The sequence below is a fragment of the Anabas testudineus genome, chromosome 14 (genome assembly GCF_900324465.2).
Source record: "Anabas testudineus chromosome 14, fAnaTes1.2, whole genome shotgun sequence".
Lineage (NCBI taxonomy): Eukaryota > Metazoa > Chordata > Actinopteri > Anabantiformes > Anabantidae > Anabas > Anabas testudineus.
This window is the reverse complement of record NC_046623.1, coordinates 13,943,106-13,965,719: the sequence shown is the minus strand read 5'-3', so window position 1 is coordinate 13,965,719 and position 22,614 is coordinate 13,943,106. Positions and strand designations below refer to the sequence as shown.

At 40.2% G+C, this 22,614-nt stretch overlaps 1 protein-coding gene across 12 annotated transcripts in view; it reads left to right on the top strand.

The window, feature by feature from the left end:
• nbeaa (neurobeachin a) overlaps window positions 1-20,954 on the top strand; it is a 77,362-nt gene extending 56,408 nt beyond the window's left edge. For 2 of the 12 annotated variants that reach the window (XM_026370884.1, XM_026370883.1), the window contains 31 exons: window positions 59-124; window positions 241-409; window positions 744-1,132; window positions 1,598-1,734; window positions 2,556-2,710; window positions 3,547-3,673; window positions 5,833-5,960; window positions 6,592-6,653; window positions 8,008-8,072; window positions 8,569-8,677; window positions 8,929-9,095; window positions 10,020-10,144; window positions 10,235-10,384; window positions 10,839-10,975; window positions 11,182-11,299; window positions 11,972-12,074; window positions 12,187-12,302; window positions 12,995-13,107; window positions 13,390-13,530; window positions 13,651-13,770; window positions 14,905-15,057; window positions 15,192-15,356; window positions 15,588-15,677; window positions 16,341-16,533; window positions 17,189-17,260; window positions 17,658-17,813; window positions 18,050-18,220; window positions 18,380-18,481; window positions 18,634-18,830; window positions 18,976-19,127; window positions 19,436-20,954. In XM_026370884.1, the coding sequence (XP_026226669.1) occupies window positions 59-124; window positions 241-409; window positions 744-1,132; window positions 1,598-1,734; window positions 2,556-2,710; window positions 3,547-3,673; window positions 5,833-5,960; window positions 6,592-6,653; window positions 8,008-8,072; window positions 8,569-8,677; window positions 8,929-9,095; window positions 10,020-10,144; window positions 10,235-10,384; window positions 10,839-10,975; window positions 11,182-11,299; window positions 11,972-12,074; window positions 12,187-12,302; window positions 12,995-13,107; window positions 13,390-13,530; window positions 13,651-13,770; window positions 14,905-15,057; window positions 15,192-15,356; window positions 15,588-15,677; window positions 16,341-16,533; window positions 17,189-17,260; window positions 17,658-17,813; window positions 18,050-18,220; window positions 18,380-18,481; window positions 18,634-18,830; window positions 18,976-19,127; window positions 19,436-19,526 (4,239 nt within the window). In that variant the 3' untranslated portion in view covers window positions 19,527-20,954. Of the gene's footprint in view, window positions 1-55; window positions 125-240; window positions 410-743; window positions 1,133-1,597; window positions 1,735-2,555; window positions 2,711-3,546; window positions 3,674-4,778; window positions 4,899-5,832; window positions 5,967-6,591; window positions 6,654-8,007; window positions 8,073-8,568; window positions 8,678-8,928; window positions 9,096-10,019; window positions 10,145-10,234; window positions 10,385-10,476; window positions 10,510-10,838; window positions 10,976-11,181; window positions 11,300-11,971; window positions 12,075-12,186; window positions 12,303-12,994; window positions 13,108-13,389; window positions 13,531-13,650; window positions 13,771-14,904; window positions 15,058-15,191; window positions 15,357-15,587; window positions 15,678-16,340; window positions 16,534-17,188; window positions 17,261-17,657; window positions 17,814-18,049; window positions 18,221-18,379; window positions 18,482-18,633; window positions 18,831-18,975; window positions 19,128-19,435 lie in introns of all 12 variants that reach the window. The other 10 variants (XM_026370879.1, XM_026370875.1, XM_033326328.1 and 7 more) reach the window with 6 other exon arrangements.
• Window positions 20,955-22,614: the final 1,660 nt, after the last annotated feature.

The window sequence follows — 22,614 nt, the reverse complement described above, 5'->3', positions numbered from 1 at the left end:
CACAGACATACATAATATGACACACCACATTTGACATTCTGCCTTCCACATTTAGCAGGATCCAGACAGACTGCTGCAGGATGTAGACATCAATCGTCTCCGAGCTGTAGTTTTCAGAGATGTGGTAAGCATGTGTTTTTTTGTCTAAGCGTATACAGTATTTGTTTGGTTATTAATATAAATATAAGGTAAAAAAATATTTTTGTGTTTTTACTTGAAATTGTGTTTGTGTGCGTGTAGGATGACAGTAAGCAGGCTCAGTTTCTGGCGCTGGCAGTTGTCTACTTCATCTCAGTTCTCATGGTATCTAAGTACCGGGACATTTTGGAGCCCCAGCGAGAAATTGGTAGGTCCACCAGCCTTTCAGGGAGAAGCATCCGCCATGAGATCAATTCCCCAACTAGTACAGGTGAGTCGTCGCTTCTATTTCTGCAACATCCTCAGTATTAAAGGGCAACCTTGCATGAACCAGTGGTGACTCATCACTTAATACAGGATTCAGGCAAACACCAATACCTCTGTTAAGAAAAATAGAGCAAGAAAGATCGTGACAAAGGAAGAATGGTATTACAGTACTTGTCAGAGACATTGAATCTTACAAGCAGAAGGAAATAGCTGAACAAGAAACTTTAAAACAGATAATATGTTGTGGATTTTCCTAATAATACATTTTACAAAAATGTGTAATTATATCACCGTTTATCCTTCACACTGCTTTTTTTATATTTTCCTTATTCCTTCAGAGCACCCATCTACAGCCTTCTCTGACCGTGACAAACAGACCCCCACCCCTGTGGATGATTCTCCCCGGGCCGGCCTCCCCCACACAGACTCAGGCATCGGAGACGAGGGCCATGCAGCTGGATCCCTGAATAGCTCGGAGATGGGTCTGGGGCTTGGCCTCAGCCTGGTGGGGAGAGAGACAGACAGAGACCGTGACAGAGACATGGGAGTAGGAGGCGGCGGGGGAGGGGGCACAGATCTGCTGTGTAGTCTGTCATCTGACATTAGGAGGTCACAGGAGAGCCTTCTAGATTCTCCACACAACCCCAGCTCCACCTCCAACGCCAGCCAAGCCCCACCCTCGTCCATTTCCAGCATTAGTCAAACAAACAAAGGCATCAATGTTAAGGTGGGACTGTATGCACCCCCATTCAGACCTGTCTATTAATATCTAGACCTAAATGAGGTTCTGAGAAAGGCTTTAGATGACACAGACATGATAAATGTGGCCCAGTGCAGTCAGGAAATGCATTTGTGTGTGTGATTCACTTTGTTTAGGTCACATTTTACCCGCATTATTTTAATTCAAGGTCTGAATAAGATATTAAAAAATTCACATATGCTCCTTCTAGTGAGGTTGGAGAAAGTTATGTATTATGTAAGAAAAGCATGCTTTCACTATTTATATTTTATTTATTAGGAGCACTGCTGGATTAAAAAAAAAAAATTTTAAGTTTAGATTTCTTTCATTTGATTTGTCAGAAATATGTTAAGAAATACTAAATTAAAGTAAGAATTAGTCAAGCCATTAAACTCCCTCACAGTTTCAGTAGCTTTGTGTAGTCACCAATTTGTTGTTCTCTCTGAAATGCAGGAGATCCTGAAGAGCTTGGTGGCTGCTCCACTCGATGGTGGGGAGCTAGGACAGGAGTCTGGACCAACACCCTATCACCCAGACCCCGCACTGAAGACACACCCTATGCTGCCCATGCAGTTCCACTCCTTTGACAGGTCAATCCCAAATGCTGTTTGACAAGAGGCAGAAAAACAGACACACATACTGGAGTCAGAATTTAACCTAACAAGTCAATCTTTTTTTAGCCCCAAATGATCTTTTACAGAAGCATATTGGGGCAGTGCTGTTTATCAAGTTGCTGCACATAATAATAAATAATTTACTCGTTACTATCCAGAAAATTCCACTTTGAACAAAGCTCTGGATGGTATCAGTTACAAAATTGCATTCAGTAGATTTTTAAATTTGCTGTGAACTATCTGAGTAAAATCATTCAGTTTCAGAATTCGTCAGCATATAGATGCAGAGAAATTGCTGCTGAATGGACATAAACGATCTGCACATAGTGTTACATTTTCCCTCTTGCTCAAAGTGTAAACATGTACATGACACTCCACTTTCTGAAAATGTGCTCATGTCTGAGACAGTTAGTCAGCAGTTCTGTGGCAGTCCTTGAGAGTAAGGTTATTGATTGAACACAGTGTGCATTATAGAGGGCTGTATCAAGCCTGTCTGACCTGAGCAGAAAGCCTTGATTGATGTGATTCATGGGTTCTAATGAACTCATAGCAAATACTTTTGCATATTTTTATCCAACAAAGATGTATTACTGTTTAGATTTAAATGCTTCCTGCATGAATCAACCTTAAACATACCTGCACATCTGAAGCTGATCTCAGTGATTAAAGTCTGCTGTTGTTTTCACACCCTGTGGGAACTGGCCAAGACACAGAGCGAGGATATCACTGAGGAGGTTTTAATAGTGAATATTAGGCATCTACTTTTGTTTTATACCTTTGTGTTTTATCTCTTACAGGAGTGTTGTGGTTCCAGTCAAAAAGCCACCACCTGGCAGCCTGTCAGTCAACACAGTGGGCACACCCACCACTGGTGGAGCAGCTACTGCTGGCAGCACACCAAACATTTTTGCTGCCGCAACAGCAACACCCAAGAGCATGATCAACACTACAGGTGTGAGATAATGCACAGATATAGTACACCTGTATTTAATGGATATTTGTAGCTATACAAATGTTGCACTGCGTCTTTTGAGCCTTTCAGGAGAGTCAGCAGACAGACACCTGCAGTATGACAAAGGTGTTTGTGTGAAGGGCCTCAAGCCATTCAAATCCTACTCGACGAAGCAAGGATGAATTTCCTTTCATTAAAAACCTTTTTGATGGTTTCCTCCGCTTTCCCTAGGCAGCCAGGACCAGCTACAATAGAAACACACTGAACCAATAGTGGCTGCAGAGCCTTTCATGATTAGTTTCGACCTATAAATAAATGAAGCTGCAGACAGTACAGCAAAAAATATATAGAAAATGAATTTAATATTTATTACATATTTTTGAACCAGCTATTGAATTTAATATGAATTTATTCAGGATAACAAGGTAAGAATCAAATGCACATCCGCTGACATGCAGATTGGTGCTGTTCTACACAGCATCATACTCAGCAGATCCATTGTAGCAGAGGGGATTTGTATTCAATGCTTTGTCAGCCTGTCAGACATTGCACTGTATCATACATGCATAATGGACAAGGAAGGTATTTGTTCCCTGAAATGGATTCTGTATATTGATTGCAAAGCTATTTTCACAAATGGAGGACATTACCAGAACACAAGCGGCCGCATGTCCGATGAAATACTATCCAAATTGAATTTGGGCGCAGCTGATCAGGACATTAAAACATTTCCTTTATTATTATCCTGCACACTAATCTTGGTCTCACTTGACTCATGTTACTATAATGCTTGTCATATTTCTCATTGCTCTCGCTGCTGTCTCTGTCCTATCTAGGTGCTGCAGACTCTGCATCCTCTTCCTCCTCCTCCTCTTCGTCATTTGTCAACGGTGCCACTAGCAAAAATCTGCCAGCAGTGCAGACGGTGGCACCCATGCCAGAAGACACTATGGAGAATATGAGGTCAGCAATCTCGCCATCACAAAAGCTTTTAATCTCTTCATCCATTCACTTTCTCCCGCTCTTTATTTTTTTCCTCTTTTTGGCTTTTGTTTTGATGTTGTCTGTTTTCTTGGGTTCCTGTCCCTTTTTCATTTCATTCCCGACCCTACCTATTTCACATCACACTTACTGTAGGTAAGAATTCTCATGAGTAGTTCACTCTCATAGTTGTCAGTGATATTTTACAGAAGGGTTAGACTTGGAATCTGGGGTTATCTGGGGTGCATCTACAGCTTTTTGTAGGGCCGTAAATATTTGATAGCATGTGTTTTTTTCTAAGGAGGATTGCAAAAAATGTCATGTTTAGATAATTATAAGAATTGACATGTTAACACAATTAATCACTTTAAACAAAATAACCAAACATAAACAATTGAGTCAGTATATTATTATTGTTAATTACACGGTACTTGGTGACGAATGATTAAAAATTTAAATAATATACCGATTCAGTTGTTTATGTTTGTTTTTTAAAGTTACTAAAAATTATAGTACTCTCAAAACTGCTCAAACTGCTATGTCTGTGGTAACACACGCTCTTATACTATGCTAATATGCACGCATACCGTCCAGACATCTTCGCCAGTCTGCACTGTGATGCTCTTCATTCCTGATATGGCTGTGTTTTAATGTCACAATCATAATATAGTGTAGTGGATGAGCACGAACATATCACTACTTATTAACCCAAGTTTAAATTCAGCAGTTGTGATATTTCAGAGTACTTCTCACAATAAGTAAGTCTATATTTTATTTGTGTTTCCATTCTGTTTGTAGGCATCTGATGCACAGGAAATGCATCAGGAAAATGACACTATTAATGACTAGGAAATAGCAATAGAAGAATTAGTACTACGTAATTTGTTTAAACTACGTAGGTGTGTGTACTATAAGATTTCTCTCTCAGCTTAGACCTGTTAGACAATTTGTGTTCATATATGCAGTAACATTTGCTTCTAAAAGCACACACACACGTGAGTGAGTCGGTTTGTGTGTGTGTATGTGTTTCTTAATCGGTGTGCATGTCTGTACATGTGTGTTTGTGTGTGTGTGGTTTGTATTGCAGTGCCTATTGTGAGGTGGCGCAGTGTGCGCTGCGCAGCGGTCAGACGCCCCCTGAGCTCAAGTCTTTTAGCTCTCTGGCAGGCTTCCAGGCAGCTCCCCGAGATGCAGGACAGTGCTTTAGGCAAGGAGATTCTCGTCCTGTCCCCCTCCTCCCTTTGCCCCACCTCCACCACACACCCTCTGCTACGCCCAGCCACTACTAAATGTTCCCAGAATGCCATGCAAGAAAGGACAGATATCAGCTCAACACTTAGCGTTGCTTCTTTTTTTAGGACAACAACAGCTCACATTTTTACTGACTATAACTTAGTCAAGTCTGTCATTTCTGGCATGATGTCTTGTCACACTAACCCCAAACTTAAGACCAGACCTGAGTCAAGCAGTCTTTCGGTTTGCTTAAAACAACTCCAATGCTTGTTTTAACCTCCACTGCAACTTTCACAAAAATCACTCACAAATCACTGAGGAGGTTAAAACTAGTGACCCAGGTCTGTTTCAGAAACCACACGGTACGGCTACTGCCATCCATGGCTCTATTTGTTAACTAACACAGGATAGAGGAGTATTTTGCTCTGCACGTGAAATATACCTGCACTCATGCAAAGGCACTAAAACAAAGGCGTGTAGCATTTATGAGCTAAGATACAACACATACAGTATTTTCTAATGCAGTTTAAAATAAGGAGAGTTTTTGCAGTTTAAGCTTTTGTTGCACTTCAAGGTGCACTCAAACTGATTAGCCTTTAAACTGTAGGTGACCTTACCAATACTAACCCAGGCATAGCGCTTTCATTCCAAACCACCATTACACATTCTCTGATTGTGTGCACTTTGTGTCGTCTGTGTCCATTTCAGACTTTTTTTTGTTTCTTTCTTTCTGGTCTCTCAGCTTGCCCTTTCCCTTTCTTTCATTCTGTGTCATTTGTCCTGGAATTGCTTTCTTGCATGTCCTTGAGTTTTTCCCAACATGCTCTTCTACCTCCATCTATATGTTGCTTATTTTATCTTCACTCCCGTTTTCTTCATCTTTCTCTCATTTTCTTCCCCCACCACAGTATCACCACCAAGCTCGAGCGCGCTCTGGAGAAGGTGGCCCCCCTGCTGAGGGAGATTTTTGTCGACTTTGCGCCGTTCCTGTCCAGGACGCTGCTGGGTAGCCATGGGCAGGAACTGCTCATAGAAGGTACAGGTGCTGTACACGGCTCCTTTTTCTCTAACTGGCGTCTCTCTGTGGAGTCCCTTCATTAACTGTCCTTCACCGTGATGTTTGTGTAAAAGACACGAGTGAGTGAACAAGTGTATGTGTGATTCGTTGAGATTTGATGAACGAGTGGATGTCTAAGCTTGCTGCTTCACTCATTCGTCAAGCAGGTATGAAATCTGTATTTTGCATACTTTTTAATCAGCTAGCTAGATAATGTCAGAATGTTTAGATCAGATTATGCTTAATATTAGCATTTATTCTGCTACAGTAATAGATCTGTACTAAATGTGATCCATTCCTCCCTCTGCCCACCTGCTTCCTGTCGTCCTGTTTTCATGACCCACAGTCTCTGTGTTGATCTCACCCTCTCCTCATTTCCTGCTCTCTCCCATCTCCTCCTCTCTCCTCCCTTGCCTTTTCTCTCTGCTGTTTGTTCCTGTCTTCCCTGTGGCATGTGTTTTTATAAAGTTGACTATGATGGCTGTATACAATAGCAGAAACCACTGACACTACAGTGTCTTCTTTGATGATATTTTTGTTTCTCGCAGTATGTGTGTGTCAGAGAGATAGAAAGAGAGGCTCCTGACTGTGCTGATGCTTTATGCTGCAGGTCTGGTGTGTATGAAGTCAAGCACGTCAGTGGTGGAGCTCGTAATGCTGCTCTGTTCTCAGGTTAGTAACTTCTCACCTCTCCTTTTTTCTCTACTGTCCTCACACATATGACCCAATTTGACACCTATATGTTCTGTTTCTAGCTCATTTTTGTAATTTGTTCTATAGCAGTCAGCTAAACTGAATGGAAGCTGTTGAGTTATTGATTTGCCCTGTGAGGCTACGCAATGAGCGCATTGCAGATGTAATATAATATCAGCTCGCATGCATCATCACACCATAGTTTTCCCTCATCAGTATCATAGCTGCAAACACATCTTCCCAATATTTGTCTTCTACTGGATGTTGCTTTTAGGAATTACATTAAATCACAGAGGCACCACAGCTTAATTAAAAATAGCAAAAAGTAATTCATCCAAAGTGAATTCAAAACCATTATCTCTATTTTCCTAATTAACACTGGGAGACCCATAGACAGCAAGAGGCACTTACCACTACAGAGCTTTCCCTCCATGTTGTAGGTGACCATTATTCTTTTTCTTTTATGTTATGAAATTTGTTGTCGAACCCATCTCTCTTTTGGATTTTGGCCTCTTGTCCTTGGAGGAGTTCCTCAGTTCTTTCCCAGTTCGTGTCTTGACAGCGGTTTCTGTTTCTTCTCTCCTTTTTTCTTTCACCATCTTCAAATATACCATCAGACCCCTCTGGTTTTCTGGTGCATTTTAACTCAGTGTTTCAGTGACAACTGCTTTCATCTTCTGTGATGCTCTCCATGCCCTTTCCTCTCACCACTCCCTTTCCTTTCCCACTCCTCTACTCTCTTGCCGGGCTGCGCGTCAGCATGTATAGTGTTACCCCTGGCTCCGGCCTAGTCTGCCATTAGAGGCCCGGGAGAGCTAACCCTAGCCCAGATATCGATCCTCTGAATGAGGAGATGTAACAGGAGATGCTCCCATGTGTCCTTCACAGCCTTAAGAGCTAGTGGAGCTAATGGAGTTCTGATAGTTCGAGGCTTTCAGCAGCACTCTGATCCTTCTCCACTCTCATATGCACCAACACATAAGACACTCACATGCTCTTAGACGGGTGCATTGTCATTCACATGTAAGACGTTTTATGCCTTTGAACCCATAGATTGGTGATAGTAACTAAAGAAGCTATATTTCCTGTTGATCGATAAAACAGTTTTTATCTTGTATTTATTCACACTAAGTACAGTATACAAGAAGTTGCTATTTTGTACAATGGTTTTAGTTTTTTGCAATAAGTGCCTTAAATATTTATTCATGTTTGCCAGTTGCAGACGTCTGCAGATGTTTGAACTATAAACATGTTTTCCATTACATTTCCAGAAAATTTACTTCATCTGTGTAAAAAGAGTGAATAAAAATGTTGATGTGTCTTCTAATCCTAGGAGTGGCAAAACTCCATTCAGAAGAACGCTGGGCTGGCCTTCATAGAGCTCATTAATGAGGGAAGGTAATCTATCACACAGGTTATCGCCCCATATAATTCCCTGTGATTCACACATTAACATCAATACTGTTATCAGTGCTTAACAACTAATTGGCATGATAGAGCCCTAATGAGAACCTTGCCAGGATAAGTGCACAGTGCCATGTGTGTTCAGTAGGAGGCCGAATCATTAAAGTGCAGTTAGTTTACAGCTGATTCGTGCTGGTCTATTTTCAGAGGGTGTAATCTTGTTTGTTTTAGTTCAATGTGTTTATTTCAGTGATGGTACAAAATCTAATTAAAGTAGAAAACATAGAAAAGATATCGTACATCAAAAGAATAAAAGAAGGATGCCATACAATGCTGTTGTCTACATGTGTTGTTTAGCTTCTGCAGCAAACCATCAACTAGTCTTATTGTCTTCTGTTGTTGCACAGGGTCTTCTTTTCTAAATGGAGGTGTTTTTATTTTGATGCCTGTCATTGTTGTCGGTTGAGCATGTTTCTCACTCCATTACCAGACTTCTGTGCCATGCCATGAAGGATCATATTGTGCGTGTTGCCAACGAAGCAGAGTTCATCCTAAACAGACAGAGGGCTGAGGATGTACACAAACACGCTGAATTTGAGGTACAGACACAGAGCACCACATCTGTTTTTAGTCAGCACTTTAAGTAGCAGCCTCACATGACGTGACGTCTGTTTATTTATATAACAACAGTATGTTTGTCATGATATGAGACGGTACCAAAGCAGCTAATACATAATGCTCATTGTTTTCTGCTGATTATCATCTCTTCATAAACACAAATCTCTTGTTCTCTAGTTTCTCATTATTTATGCTTCTCTTTTTTAACTTTCTACCTCCCACTCTCCTCCAGTCTAACTGTGCCCAGTATGCTGCGGACCGGAGAGAGGAGGAGAAAATGTGTGATCACCTCATTAGTGCTGCTAAGCACAGAGACCATGTGACTGCCAACCAGCTAAAACAGAAGATCCTCAACATCCTGACCAATAAGCACGGAGCATGGGGGACAATGTCACAGAGGTGAGAGGAAGATACAAAGAACTATGTGTCAAATTGTTCTCTGGGCTGTTTTAGATTACCGTTACACAAGATGTTGTTTAACTCTTGATAAATGCTCGCATGGAAAAACAGCATCAGTTTGTGTAGTGATTGTTAAGTCAGAACTGTCCATCACTACACATCATCTTACCACTGTATATTATTTATTATATTTGTACACATATATTAAATGTAGCATTTTACATCAACATTTGTTTCAGTTTGTGACTCTGATCCATTCTGATTATTTTTGTAAAGCATGTGCATCATCTACATCACACACACATACTGTACTGTAGCTGAATCCTAGCACCATATCTGCCTGGTAGCTTGTGTGAGACTGATTTCCTTATTTAGCACAGTCGCACACACACATTACATCAATGATGGCTTGTTATCCAGATCTGCCTTCAGGCTGGCAGTCAGTCTAAGGCCATGTGATTTTTAAATTGAGGGCATGTGACATGCAGCATCTGAAGCCTGTCCTTCTCATGTCACTGCTGATGAAGTAAATTGTTTACTGCAACATGCAGGCTGCTACTAAACGCCTCTTACACTGCCATAACAAGCAAAGTAAAATAGTTACTGAAGTTTTCTGGTGCCAATGATATTTTTCATATTTGTTTACATTGACAACATTTCTTCATCACACTGATTAAATCTTAGAATTACTGATGTGATGGTTAGTCAAACTCACCTTCATAGCTGAATACAGACCTTTATTCAAATCCTTTTTCCACAGAAAATCAAATTTGGAATTTTCTTGCATAAATGTCACCTCTTACTTCAGGTTCATCACAACCTTTAACTTCATTTTCCCTGAAGGCCATGTCCCAAAATGCACAGCCTGTTTGCCTCCCACCACTGAAATGATTCATCTTTGCTCCTTATTTTCTGTGCCTTCAGTCAATTACATGACTTCTGGCGCCTAGACTACTGGGAGGATGACCTGAGGAGAAGACGGAGATTCGTGCGGAACGCCTTTGGATCCACTCACGCCGATGTGTCACTCAAAGCTCTGGACGACTACGGTGTGTAATAAGCACTTATATTAACGTGTTGTACTTGCTCTTTGCATACAGAATACATACCCTCTCACACATAGTTAAAAAAACACGCAGGTACAGAAGAGGAAGAGGAGGGGCTTAAGTCGAAGAAGACTTTCCGCAGCCAATCAGTGGTCACCCAGAACCCAGAAGCTGAATTAATGCTGGAGGGAGACGATGACACAGTCAGCCTGCTGCAGGAAAAAGAGATCGACAACCTTGCAGGTAAGATGCAAATACAGGAGCCCACACACAAATGGAGATACAGTGATACAGTACGACTGAACAGTAAATTACCTATGACCTTTTGTTTTTAGTACGTTTCCATCCAAGAATTTTTACCTCCAAAGGCAAGTTGGACATTAGAAAGACGTGCTGCTATACTAACCATGTGTCTGATTTATTTGACTCAAGAAGATCAAATCATACTACATACTAAAAGTGAATGCTGATGCAAATCAGACCCAGAGCCTGATTTAATACGGTTATTTCTGACTTATTGCTTTGTTTACAACAGCAGCCAGAGTAGACTAATCAAATAATCAATGTTCAAATTACTCTCAAAATGTGCACTACCTGTTGTGTGTGATGATTGCTTGTTGCTGTTCTGTATTATGATTTTGTCAGTGTTACGAGTAATTGAAGTAGTTAAACATGAGTAATACAACTATACCCCCAGGCCCTGTTGTTCTCAGTACTCCAGCTCAGTTGGTAGCTCCAGTGGTGGTGGCTCGAGGCACTCTGTCCATCACTACCACTGAGATTTACTTTGAGGTGGATGAAGACGACCCTGCATTCAAGAAGACTGATGCTAAAGTGAGGATGAGCTTTTTTTCTTTGTTATTGTTGTTGTGTATGTAAAAGGAAATAATATTAGGAATATTAAGGCTGATTTCTCATTTGAATGTTTAGTTCATTTGTACCTCACTTCACAAAACAGGTTTTATACTTGTACTGTCTATGCACAGTATGTATTTCCTTCTGTTAAAATGTTATTTTTAATTTGTATACATCCTGCACAGGTGCTGGCCTACTCCGAGGGTCTGCATGGTAAATGGATGTTCAGCGAGATCCGAGCCGTGTTTTCTAGACGCTACCTGCTGCAGAATACCGGACTTGAGGTCTTCATGGCCAATAGAAGTAAATCAAAAATGTTTATTAACACACAATATGTTTTCATTAACACACTTAAATGTATTGATTTCCTATATGTATTTTAAGCTTCAGCTACCAAAGCCTAAATTGCATAAATCTTATTGTTTGGCATCACTACAACTCATCAAACTATAGCAAGGATCTCTAATAAATTCTCCTGGTACATAATTAGAAAAATGTATTGTGCACCATAATACATAACATGTGTTTTCAGAAAAAGTAAAAAAAAGAGAATTCAGTATCAAAATGTTGTTTGCAAATGTTTAAAATTAATCTTTGTAAGCAGTAAAGTACTAAATTAACTATTGAGTGTAAATATTGTTCGGATAAAAACTCTAGAATAGCTTTGCAAATGCAGTGAGTGCAGAGTGGAGTGCATATTAATGGGGTGCAGCCTCTTCATGTTAATGTGTTTTCTCTCATGAATTTCCTCTCAATCTTTCCTTCTTCGGTGGAGTACTTAGTTACTGTCTAGTTCAGGATGAAGAACCCTAACACTGCCTGTAGTCTATGTCTAATTCCTATCCTGCAGCTCCAAATAATGTCCAAGTATAAGACGCCTTCCTAGACACCTGCTTTATTTTAAGATGAATTAAATATGAGTATGAGAATGACTCGGTGTTTCTAACGTATTAACTGTGTGTTGCCTCTTTCCAGCATCTGTGATGTTTAACTTCCCTGACCAAGCCACAGTCAAAAGGGTGGTCTACAGCCTCCCACGGGTGGGGGTGGGAACGAGTTATGGCCTGCCACAGGCCAGGTAGGTGCAAAGTGTAATCAGCTGGTCCACCACTGTTCTGTGTTGGAGTGTCAGTTTGTTCTTTTCAATAAAAACAAAGCTATTTCAACATGTGTATGTTGCCCCATCCCAGGCGGATTTCCTTGGCCACCCCGCGTCAGCTCTTCAAGTCGTCCAACATGACGCAGCGCTGGCAGAGGAGAGAGATCTCCAACTTTGAGTACCTCATGTTCCTCAACACTATTGCAGGTATAGTCTGCCATGACGTATGAGCTCCTCTAACACCAAGTCTGCTATTGTGCATCTGACCATCTAGGTAATATATAAACCAGTTGGCAGTCAAATACACACCGTCTGACGTGGTCTTCCTTATTCTCACACCATAATAATGTTGACATTCTGTAGCTCATTTCTTGTGAAATTTTTATAAATGTGTTTGTGGTTGCTCTGGATGTTTCATTTCTGTCAGTATGCATGAATAAAATACATATTTTACTGAAAAGACCAGATAGGAAACAGGGACATCTGAATTTTGAATAACATTCATTTTTGTGAGCTGCATTACCAGCTTGGCTGCTAATGGCATAACAACAGTCACCAGTTCGACCTTGTAAAAACATCTACATACACAAGTATATGGCTATTCGAATGGAGCCAAAATCACAATGTATAAGTAATGAACAATCACTGGAGATTATCAACAGCTTTTTCTTTAATGGCTCTCACTCCTGTGTACCAGTCTAGCACTCCAGTCTAGTATTAAACTGGTAACATCAAGCTCAAATTTATGTCAAGTAATCATGCTGTATTCCTAAAGTGTGTGATATAACAACACTGACGCAGAAACGGACCAGCACCAAAGCATGTATGACACAACTGCAACAGAATAATGTTGCATCATGTTTTGTTTTTCCTCTCCCGTCCACCTTTTGTCCCTGCAGGGAGGACCTATAATGATTTAAACCAGTATCCTGTCTTCCCCTGGGTCTTGACCAACTATGATTCAGAGGAGCTCGATCTCACACTACCTGGCAACTTCAGAGACCTCTCCAAGGTTAGTGCACTTTATGAACGTTGAAAAAACAGTAAAACACTTTTTAGGCCCGGTCACTCAAATACTGTAGCAAGGCTTAGCAGGAATTTGTCTTTCTTGCACTTCCACCAGAGCACAAATAAAATGAAACCACATAATATCACTAATGATATTTCTACGTGGCTTTACTCTCTAAATATTGACCATTTTCTATAGTATGAAAAAGTATGAGAAAGAACTGCATTTATGGTTTCTTTTATCATTTTTGTCTCACGCTGATTATTTCTGCCTGCTTTCTTTTAGCCAATCGGTGCGCTGAATCCCAAACGAGCAGCATTTTATGCTGAACGCTATGAGACTTGGGATGATGACAGTGCGCCTTCTCACCACTATACAACTCTATACTCTACTGCTCATTCAACACTCATGTGGATGCTCAGAATAGTGAGTACCCACTTACAACAATTACATTTAAACATAGTCATTTTCACAAGCAGCTTGAAGCAACTTACACGTGAGCTACAAAGCGTGCATGTTTGTGATGGTGATATCTTGTGTCTGTAGGAACCCTTCACCACATTTTTTCTCAACGCAAATGACAACAAGTTTGACCATCCAGACAGATCCTTCTCTGGAATAGGCCGCTCGTGGAGGAACTGCCAGAGGGACACAGCTGATGTGAAGGTAGCTATTCCTGAAGGGCCGAAGGTGCCACCTACTAAAGCGACTGGTTACGATTATCGAAAAACAATTAAAAAAAAATTGAAAGTATATTCTAAATAAATAATATACGCTACTGCTCAAAAGTTTGAGATTACTTGGATATTTTATTTTTTTACAAGGAAACACACATGAAATTAGTCTGAATAGGAAATATAGCAAAAGAACAGAACATGCTGACATTGTCAGAGTAAGAAAGAATAAAGATGTTCTTTAAACTTTTCATTCATCCAAAATACACCTTTTTCAGCAATTACAGCCTAGCAGACCTTAGGCATTCTAGCTGCCAATTTTCCACTGTGAAATCGTACCTTGAAGCATACCCAGACCATCACACAGCCTCCACCTTGTGTGACTGAAGGTATTAAGCACTGTTCTAGCATCTTTTCATTTGTTCTGCGTCTCACAAATGTTTATCCGTTCGAAGACCTCAAGCTTCTTCCAGTCTTCCTGCGTCCAATGTCTGTGCTCTTTTGCCCAACTCAGCCTTTTTTTATTGGCCAGACTGAGATACAATTTTTTTTTATGGGCAATTCTGTCATAAAGTCCAGCATCCTGATGTCTCCTCTTCACTGATGATGCTGACACTGGTGTTTGACGTGTACTATTTAGTGCAGCTGCTAGTTGAGGACCTGGTCTTCCTTTTTAAGGACAACAATAGACTGACAGGTCTCTAATGAAAGTTCTTTCTTTCTGGCGAACAACTGCTGATGTTCAGGTACCAAACTAACCTGAAGAATGCGATGCTCCCTTGTTTGCTCCATTATTAGCATGGTTATCAGCTGTGCAACACAATTGCAAAAGAGTTTTCTCATATTCAATTAGCCTTATAAAATGACTAACTTAAATTAGCAGCCTTACAAGGAGATTGATGCAGAGAACTGAGAATATCTAATAATAGGTCAATAATAGGCCTCTATACAAAAATGTTGATAATTCTTTAAAAATCATTTGATCAAGTTTAATTGTTTGTTAAAAGGATAAAATAGTTTGCAAATTGCATAAGAAAAGGTGTTTTCCTGGTGATCCCAAACTTTTGAGCAGTGGTGTATATAATAACAAAAAACATTAACAGTGTTCAACTGTGGTGTCCATTAGGAGCTCATCCCAGAGTTCTACTACTTGCCTGAGATGTTCGTCAACAGTAATGAGTACGAGCTCGGGGTGCGCGATGATGGAGTTCCTGTGTGTGACGTGGAGCTTCCAGCCTGGGCTAAGAAACCTGAAGACTTTGTCCGAATTAACCGGATGGTGAGAGACACAGGCAGTGTTTTGTAAAATATAAATGTATATAAAAAAAGTTTTTTGTTTTGAATCACTGAACACTGGGACACTGAACAAATTTTTAATTATTATTTTCTTTGTTTCTCTCTGCACCTGACCAGGCGTTGGAGAGTGAGTTTGTGTCGTGCCAGCTCCACCAGTGGATTGATCTAATATTTGGCTACAAGCAGCGAGGGCCAGAGGCAGTCAGAGCTCTCAACGTGTTTAACTTCTTATCCTATGAGGGAGCCGTCAGCCTAGACAATTTAGATGCTGCGCAACGTGAGGTAATTTCTAACACGACTGTTTGCTGTTTGACTGATACATCGATTATTACCTCATTCCTCCTCGAGCTTTCTTCAAGACTGTGCAATAGCATCGGATTGATTCAGTATAGAGCTAGAGATAGATGATTACTAGTCTTTGGGTCTTTTATCATATTTTGTTTTATGTTTCTCAAAACTGTGTAACCCTTCTTTTCCTGTCCTTTGTAAACATCTTCTCATCTCTGACTGCAGATGATAGAGACACAGATCCAGGTCTGTGGTCAGATCCCCTCCCAGCTGCTGATAGAGCCACATCCACCTCGCTCCTCCGCCATGCACCTGGTGAGACAACTTTGCCTGCCTAAAGAAATTTAACTTATATTTTGAGTTTCACACTCTTTTTCTCTACAGATTTCACTTTTGTGAAAAACATGATTTGCACAGTTTTCAGACTTTAGCTACAGAGCTACTGTACAGACTGTAACAGAAATAAATGTTTTTATTATTATATTTTTTTATTAAACTGGTTTCATTTTTTGACTCTGCACATATTAAATGTTCATAGTATATTTAACACATTGTTGTCCTCTACACAAATTCAGTTTAGTCTATAGTCAACAGATACAAATGGTTGTATTACCACCATTTGGGAGATTATGTTACATTCAAGTGCAGTATGTAATGTTCTGACCTGGTTTTAGCCTCTCTGTTCACCCTGCTTAAGCAGCCGAGACCTCAGTGTCTCCACACCAGATCCATCCATGTCAACCCAAACCTGCCAATCCTGAATCCTGATCAAACAGTACCTCCACCTACAGCTACCCTCAGTGTGTGTACCAGCTTTGACCCTGTGCTCCCACTAATACACCTTTTCCCTTCCCTCCCTCTGTCCCATCTGTTCTGTCTCTCCCTTTTCCCACATTTCCATTCCCCCCTCTCCTCCCCGATCTCTCCCTGCCCTTCTCCCTTCCTCTCTGTCCTCTCTTTCTCTGTCTGTCTCACCAGTGTTTCCTTCCCCAGAGTCCTCTGATGTTTAAGGATCAGATGCAGCAGGATGTCATCATGGTGCTCAAGTTCCCCTCAAACTCTCCCGTCACACATGTCGCAGCGAACACACTGCCTCACCTCAGCATACCTGCAGCCGTCACCGTAACATGTAGCCGGCTGTTTGCTGTCAACCGCTGGCACAACACAGTTGGTGAGTGCTTGTGTACAGTAGGATGTATATTTGCAGTTGCATGTGGTTTTCTGTGCAGCTAAACAGCATGTACTGCGTTTCTACTGTGTTTGGCTTCTCAAATGTGTAGAATAGACAAAAGATTTTATGTTAATCGGTTAGAAAAATGCAATTTAAAATCATTTTGGAATCTGAAAAATGGAAGTGGAAGTTTTAACTTGCATTTTATAGACTAAATGACTAAATAATAATATAAATGAGATAATGAATGTAGCTATGCAGTTATAACTGCTGTTACTTATTGATGCCTGTAAAACTAATGAACTCAGTGAGATATTGCTTAATTTCAGTGGTAGTTATTAAGTCCACTGTTTTTATTTATTTATTTTTGTATATAATTGCATTATATTAGTATTTTGTTTTTATTTACACCCTATATGTTGACATAGAAATATTGGTTAATTAAAGCCTCATTAAATCTCATGCATGACCTCATTAACACAGCAGGCTAGGTGTAATTTTTCAAAGTCATATGATTGCGGAGGCCCTTCAGGCAGTTTTTGTGACTTCTCTTAATGATCACACTTATGATCAGTTGATAATATGAGTGGGTTTAATTTAGAGTTTATTTGTGTGTTTGTATATGTCTGTAATGTTTGACCATTAAATCCTTCAGGCCTCCGTGGAGCTCCAGGCTACTCTCTAGAACAGGCTCATCATCTACCCATTGAGATGGATCCTCTCATAGGTCAGTGTACAAAAATCTTTCACCACAGGATAATACTAAAAGCTTCTACCCAGATGAGTTTATAAAATATTAAACTGTGGAATTACCTTCAACTACAGTTCCAAAACATTACTAACTCAATAATATTACAGATCCTATTTTATATAAGCAGATAATGAGGGCTGCAAGGTCACTAATGGGGCTGAAGTCAGCATATTGCATGATAGACTGGGGATTTATGTACAATGCTAAGACGCTGTCTGGGAAGTCCAGAGGGGGTTAACATCATTGTTGTTACATAAAACACTGACCTGAGTGATGAATTATGAGGAAAGGTTAAAGTTCACAACGTAGCTTGTTAACTGTGTTGCATTTCCATGCCCTCATTAACCTATTAACATCTTGTGCACCCATGAAGCAAACAACTCAGGCGTGAACAAGCGTCAGATCACTGACCTGGTGGACCAGAGCATCCAAATCAACACACACTGTTTTGTTGTTACTGCCGACAACCGCTACATCCTGGTCTGTGGCTTCTGGGACAAGAGCTTCCGTGTTTACTCCACTGAAACTGGTAAGTTTTGTATTATTTATAAGACAATGCTCATTAAGTTCTGTACAAACTGACTCTTACCTGTCAGCTGTTTGGTTCCTTATTAAAGCTGCACGATCTAGCTGTGTCAGAACTTTAAAGTGGGCTGTTTAGATATGTGCATTTGGCACATTTATTATTACAGAGATTTAAACCTGTCATAATAATGACAAGTGTATTATCATCCATGTAGTTAAACCACTTTGTTTTCTCCATAGGAAAATTGACCCAGATCGTTTTTGGCCACTGGGATGTGGTGACGTGTCTGGCTAGGTCAGAGTCGTACATCGGAGGAGACTGCTACATCGTGTCAGGCTCCAGAGATGCCACTCTTCTTCTTTGGTACTGGAGTGGACGGCACCACATTATAGGGGACAACCCCAACAACAGTAAGTGGTGGTATAATGGAGACAGCGTGTCTGTCTCTACGTGACTCTGTCCGTTCACAAGTATGTTCCTAGCTCAGAAAACACTGGTGCCCTGCAGGAGTGTGAGGTGGCTAAGCACAGGTTCATGTGATATGTCTGTAACTGTGTTTCCTCTTTCAGGTGATTATCCTGCTCCCAGGGCAGTACTGACAGGACATGACCATGAGGTGGTGTGTGTGTCTGTCTGTGCTGAGCTGGGACTTGTTATCAGTGGGGCTAAAGGTATGTGTTTTATTATATTATGTACTCTGTGTCTGGAAGATGTGCATAATAAATATGGAATATCAGTTAAAAAACACAGTGATAACATATTAAAAAGCATTTTATCATAAAATTCTTTGGTCCTTGTTCATAAACTTTGGCTTGTTCTACAGAGGGCCCATGTCTAGTCCACACTATCACAGGGGACCTGCTTAGGGCCCTAGAAGGACCAGAGTTGTGTCAGCAGCCCCGCCTTATCTCAGTGTCCAGCGAAGGCCACTGTATTATCTACTACGAGAGAGGCCGCTTTTGCAACTTCAGCATAAATGGAAAACTGCTAGCCCAAATGGAGGTCAACGATTCCACCCGGGTGAGACTGTCCGAGTTAATATTGTTTATGTAAAAATACTTTTTTGAATTGATTACTATTGTAACTTTATTTTACATCACATGAAAACAGCCGCCACTCTTGTCTGACTCACTAAAACCCCTGAGCATCCTGTTTTTCCATCCAGGCAATCCTGTTGAGCAGTGATGGGCAGAACTTGGTGACAGGAGGTGACAACGGAGTGGTGGAGGTGTGGCAGGCGTGCGACTTCAAACAGCTTTACATCTATCCAGGCTGTGACGCCGGCATCCGTGCAATGGACCTCTCACACGACCAGAGGTAAAACAGACAGGGTGCCACTGTGGCAGACAGAAGTAGATGCCACCAGTGAACCATTTGTAAGAGGGCAGGTATTGGGGCTGTTTTCCTAGGCGCTGCTGTTGTTGCGGAAACTAGGTCATCTCTAGGGGGATGGCAGAGAATACTGAACAATCAACAGCAGGGTAGTTATTTTACCCAAACCTCAGATGATGTCCTACGAATAGGGAAATATACAGTGACTAAACTCTTTGATGCCCTGCAGCTCTAAAAATATTGCTGTTTATAGTTAAGTATGTAAGAATTTGGTTTCTGTGTGCTCCGCTTAGGACTCTCATCACTGGCATGGCGTCCGGCAGCATTGTGGCTTTCAACATAGACTTCAACCGCTGGCACTACGAACACCAGAACAGGTACTGAGGTGGACCACTTGAGTAAGAGGAGGATGGAGAGGAGAGAGGAACATGAAGGAGAGGAGAGCATCAGCTGTGTATCTGCAACACAGGGAAACTACAGGTACTAAGAGGAAGGAAAAACAAGTACCGGACCTTAGGCTCTATTCCCTTTAGAAGTTTACTCGATCAGAGGATGTGGCAGCGCTGGTGGAATACGTGTACGTACACACATGTGTGTAACCACTGACACATAATACCCTGAAGATACACACCAAAACTTGCTATTAAAATAAACAGACTGCAGAATGGGGGAAAAAGAGCAAGACAAGCAGACCTTGTAGAGGTCAGTCATACCCGTACCTCTCACAAGACTGGTGCAGTTGTGGTTCCTGGTACGCTTTAGCTTCACAAAGAACCTAAGTTTTGTTTTCTCTTTTCTTTTTCCTTTTTTTAAGATTTTGTTCTATGGTTTTTGTTTTAAGGAAGATCAATGTGGCAAATAACTTGGGTGCACCATAACTTAAGACTCCTTCAATGTGTCGAAACTGAAATGATCAGAAATGAACCAGCCCCACCTACTAAAACCGGTGCTATTGGATTAATCGTAAATTCATTACAGAAAATTTGCCTGGGGTTAAAATTTAATTTAATTCTACTGTACCTTATTTAATTGCCTGGTTTTAGGTTATTTTACTACATTTGTTTTATTTGTTTTTTCTTTTACCCACAGCAGGGTTAAATCTGATTTATATGTATATAAGGCTCTGGTTCCTTTGGAGTCTACACTTGTTCTTTCACTACACAAACTGCGCTTATCACCTTTAATTTATTATTGACTTGCTGTATGTAAAATATTGTGTAATAATTATTATAATGTTGACAAGACTGATGGTAATAATGGCCGGCAGTGTCATGGATGATGATTGTTTTGCCGGAGATGGTAATGATAGAGATCTTGCCAGTTCCAGCAAGGATGACAACCACAAGACTGACATGATTTCCTTTGTATATTTGGTGATTGTTTTGTCAAATATGTACATATAGTCTTGGTTCAGGCTGAATAAGACTGATAGCGCAAAGGAAAACTTCACTTACCCACATTTGTTGATTATTTAAAAAAAAGAATCAAATCATTGTAAAAGTTTGTTTTGTATTTGCACTTTGCACCAATCACATATCATTATTTATTAGCTTGATTCTTTCTGGTCGGCTGCCATTTTGTTTAGGTCCATTTTCCCTACGGGATTATTCGTGCATTGATGTTTGTATTCAAGACATGAGCTCATGTGTGATTATTACGTTTTACAACCTCACAGTTGTAAGCAATATCATGATTCTGTAGCTGATAGAGGTGGGAAGGAGGGAGGAGACGTACTGGAAATGTGAGATGTACTGTATGTGTGAAGCCATCTTGATCAAATGCACACATGCACATACTCTATCGACTTGCGTATCCAAAAAAAAAAAAAAAAAAAAGGTTAAATATTTTTGGATCTATGAAACCCTAAAAACTATTGTATTCATGTTTTATTGCAAAGATGTAAAATATGACATGTGTGAGTTGAAAAAAATCATGATAAGAAAAATAAAATATTCAAAGAATTTGATGACTTTTCATTGGTCACATATTCCGTTTCACTGAAGGTGAGAGCTGATCAGAGAGAGTGGATATCAAGGACATTTTATTGCACTGAAGCATTTATGAGTTATCAGTATAAAAGGAATCTTCCATCCTAAAATGATATCAGGACACTTGAGGAAATATGCAGTGCCTCGTCCTTCTTCCATGTTTAGGGTCTGGTCCTACATTGTCTCGTGCTTAAATCAAACTCAACAAACAGCTGAAGGTGCCTTGACCAAGGCCATTAACTGGAACACAGACCTGTGGAGCTTCTTAGGTAAAAATGGTGTAAAAATGTGCTTGAATTGTGGCATTTAGGTGCTGGAAATTTGAGTTAGCACACTTTATGCAGCAGACCTAGTCACCAAATTGAGCTAAAAAATGGCAATTACCGAAAAAGAGAAGCCAGCACTGTCAGTGTGCAAGAGAGGGATAAATTATAAGGGATAATCTACAGCCACTGGACCAAAAATAGATTTGTAGTCACAAGGTGGCACAAAAAATCATGCAGGGGAAAGTCACAGGTCACTAAAGCTGTGAATGAATATAAATTTCAATTTATTTTATGTCTTAATAGAATATTGTCCTGTGTTAGAGTTTGAGTAGGGAAGAAGAACTAAAATAATCAGCATCTAATATTAATTTCACCAGACTGAAATGATAATTTTACTATTTGCATGAAAAACAAATCCATTATCACATTATCTTTGTGCTACCATAAACTACATAATAACTTGTTGACTGTTTCTGGAGTTTACTACATTATTAATTGTTAATTACTATGATTTGTGAGTCCATGTGCTAAGACTTACAGAAAGTAAGTAACTGACACATCTGACATGTTTCACTGTGGTTGCTGATATCTGCATGGCTTTAGGTGTTAATGCATTTGGTGAAAAACCAAAGTTAGTTCTGCATGTGTAGTGTATTTTGTTGCTTGTTTGTAGAAATATCTGTCAGTATAAAAACACACGTTTTAATCTGTGCAATAACCATTTATGTAGCTTAAGGCTTTAAAACGCACAACTCTCATGCTTCATTCACTAAGGAGACTGCAATAAGACACCATGTGAGCTGACAGGCAGGAGAGCGTAATCTGTTACGCTGGACCTGTCTGTCAGGAGCAGAATTTGATCTTGTAGTTTATGCCCTTTCACTTGGTCTGTCTGTAGCTGTACTCGGATGCCATCAATAACCTGCAACCTGTATGTTTACTCACAAATCCTCTGCACCTTGTCTGTCATCGTGCAGCCATCTTTCTGGTCAATTATGAGCCAACATATTTGAAAGTAATAAGTTACTTTACAGCCTACACGTCTTACTGACCAATTAAGAGACAGTCAAACATTTTTGTACAAAGTAAAGGTCCTGGATATTATTTTAATGCTAATTTTGCAACGTGTACTAGAGATATTACACCGTAAGACATGCTGTACAAAGCTTCACATCCAAACCATGTTATTTGTTCTACAGTAAATATGACATGTACAGT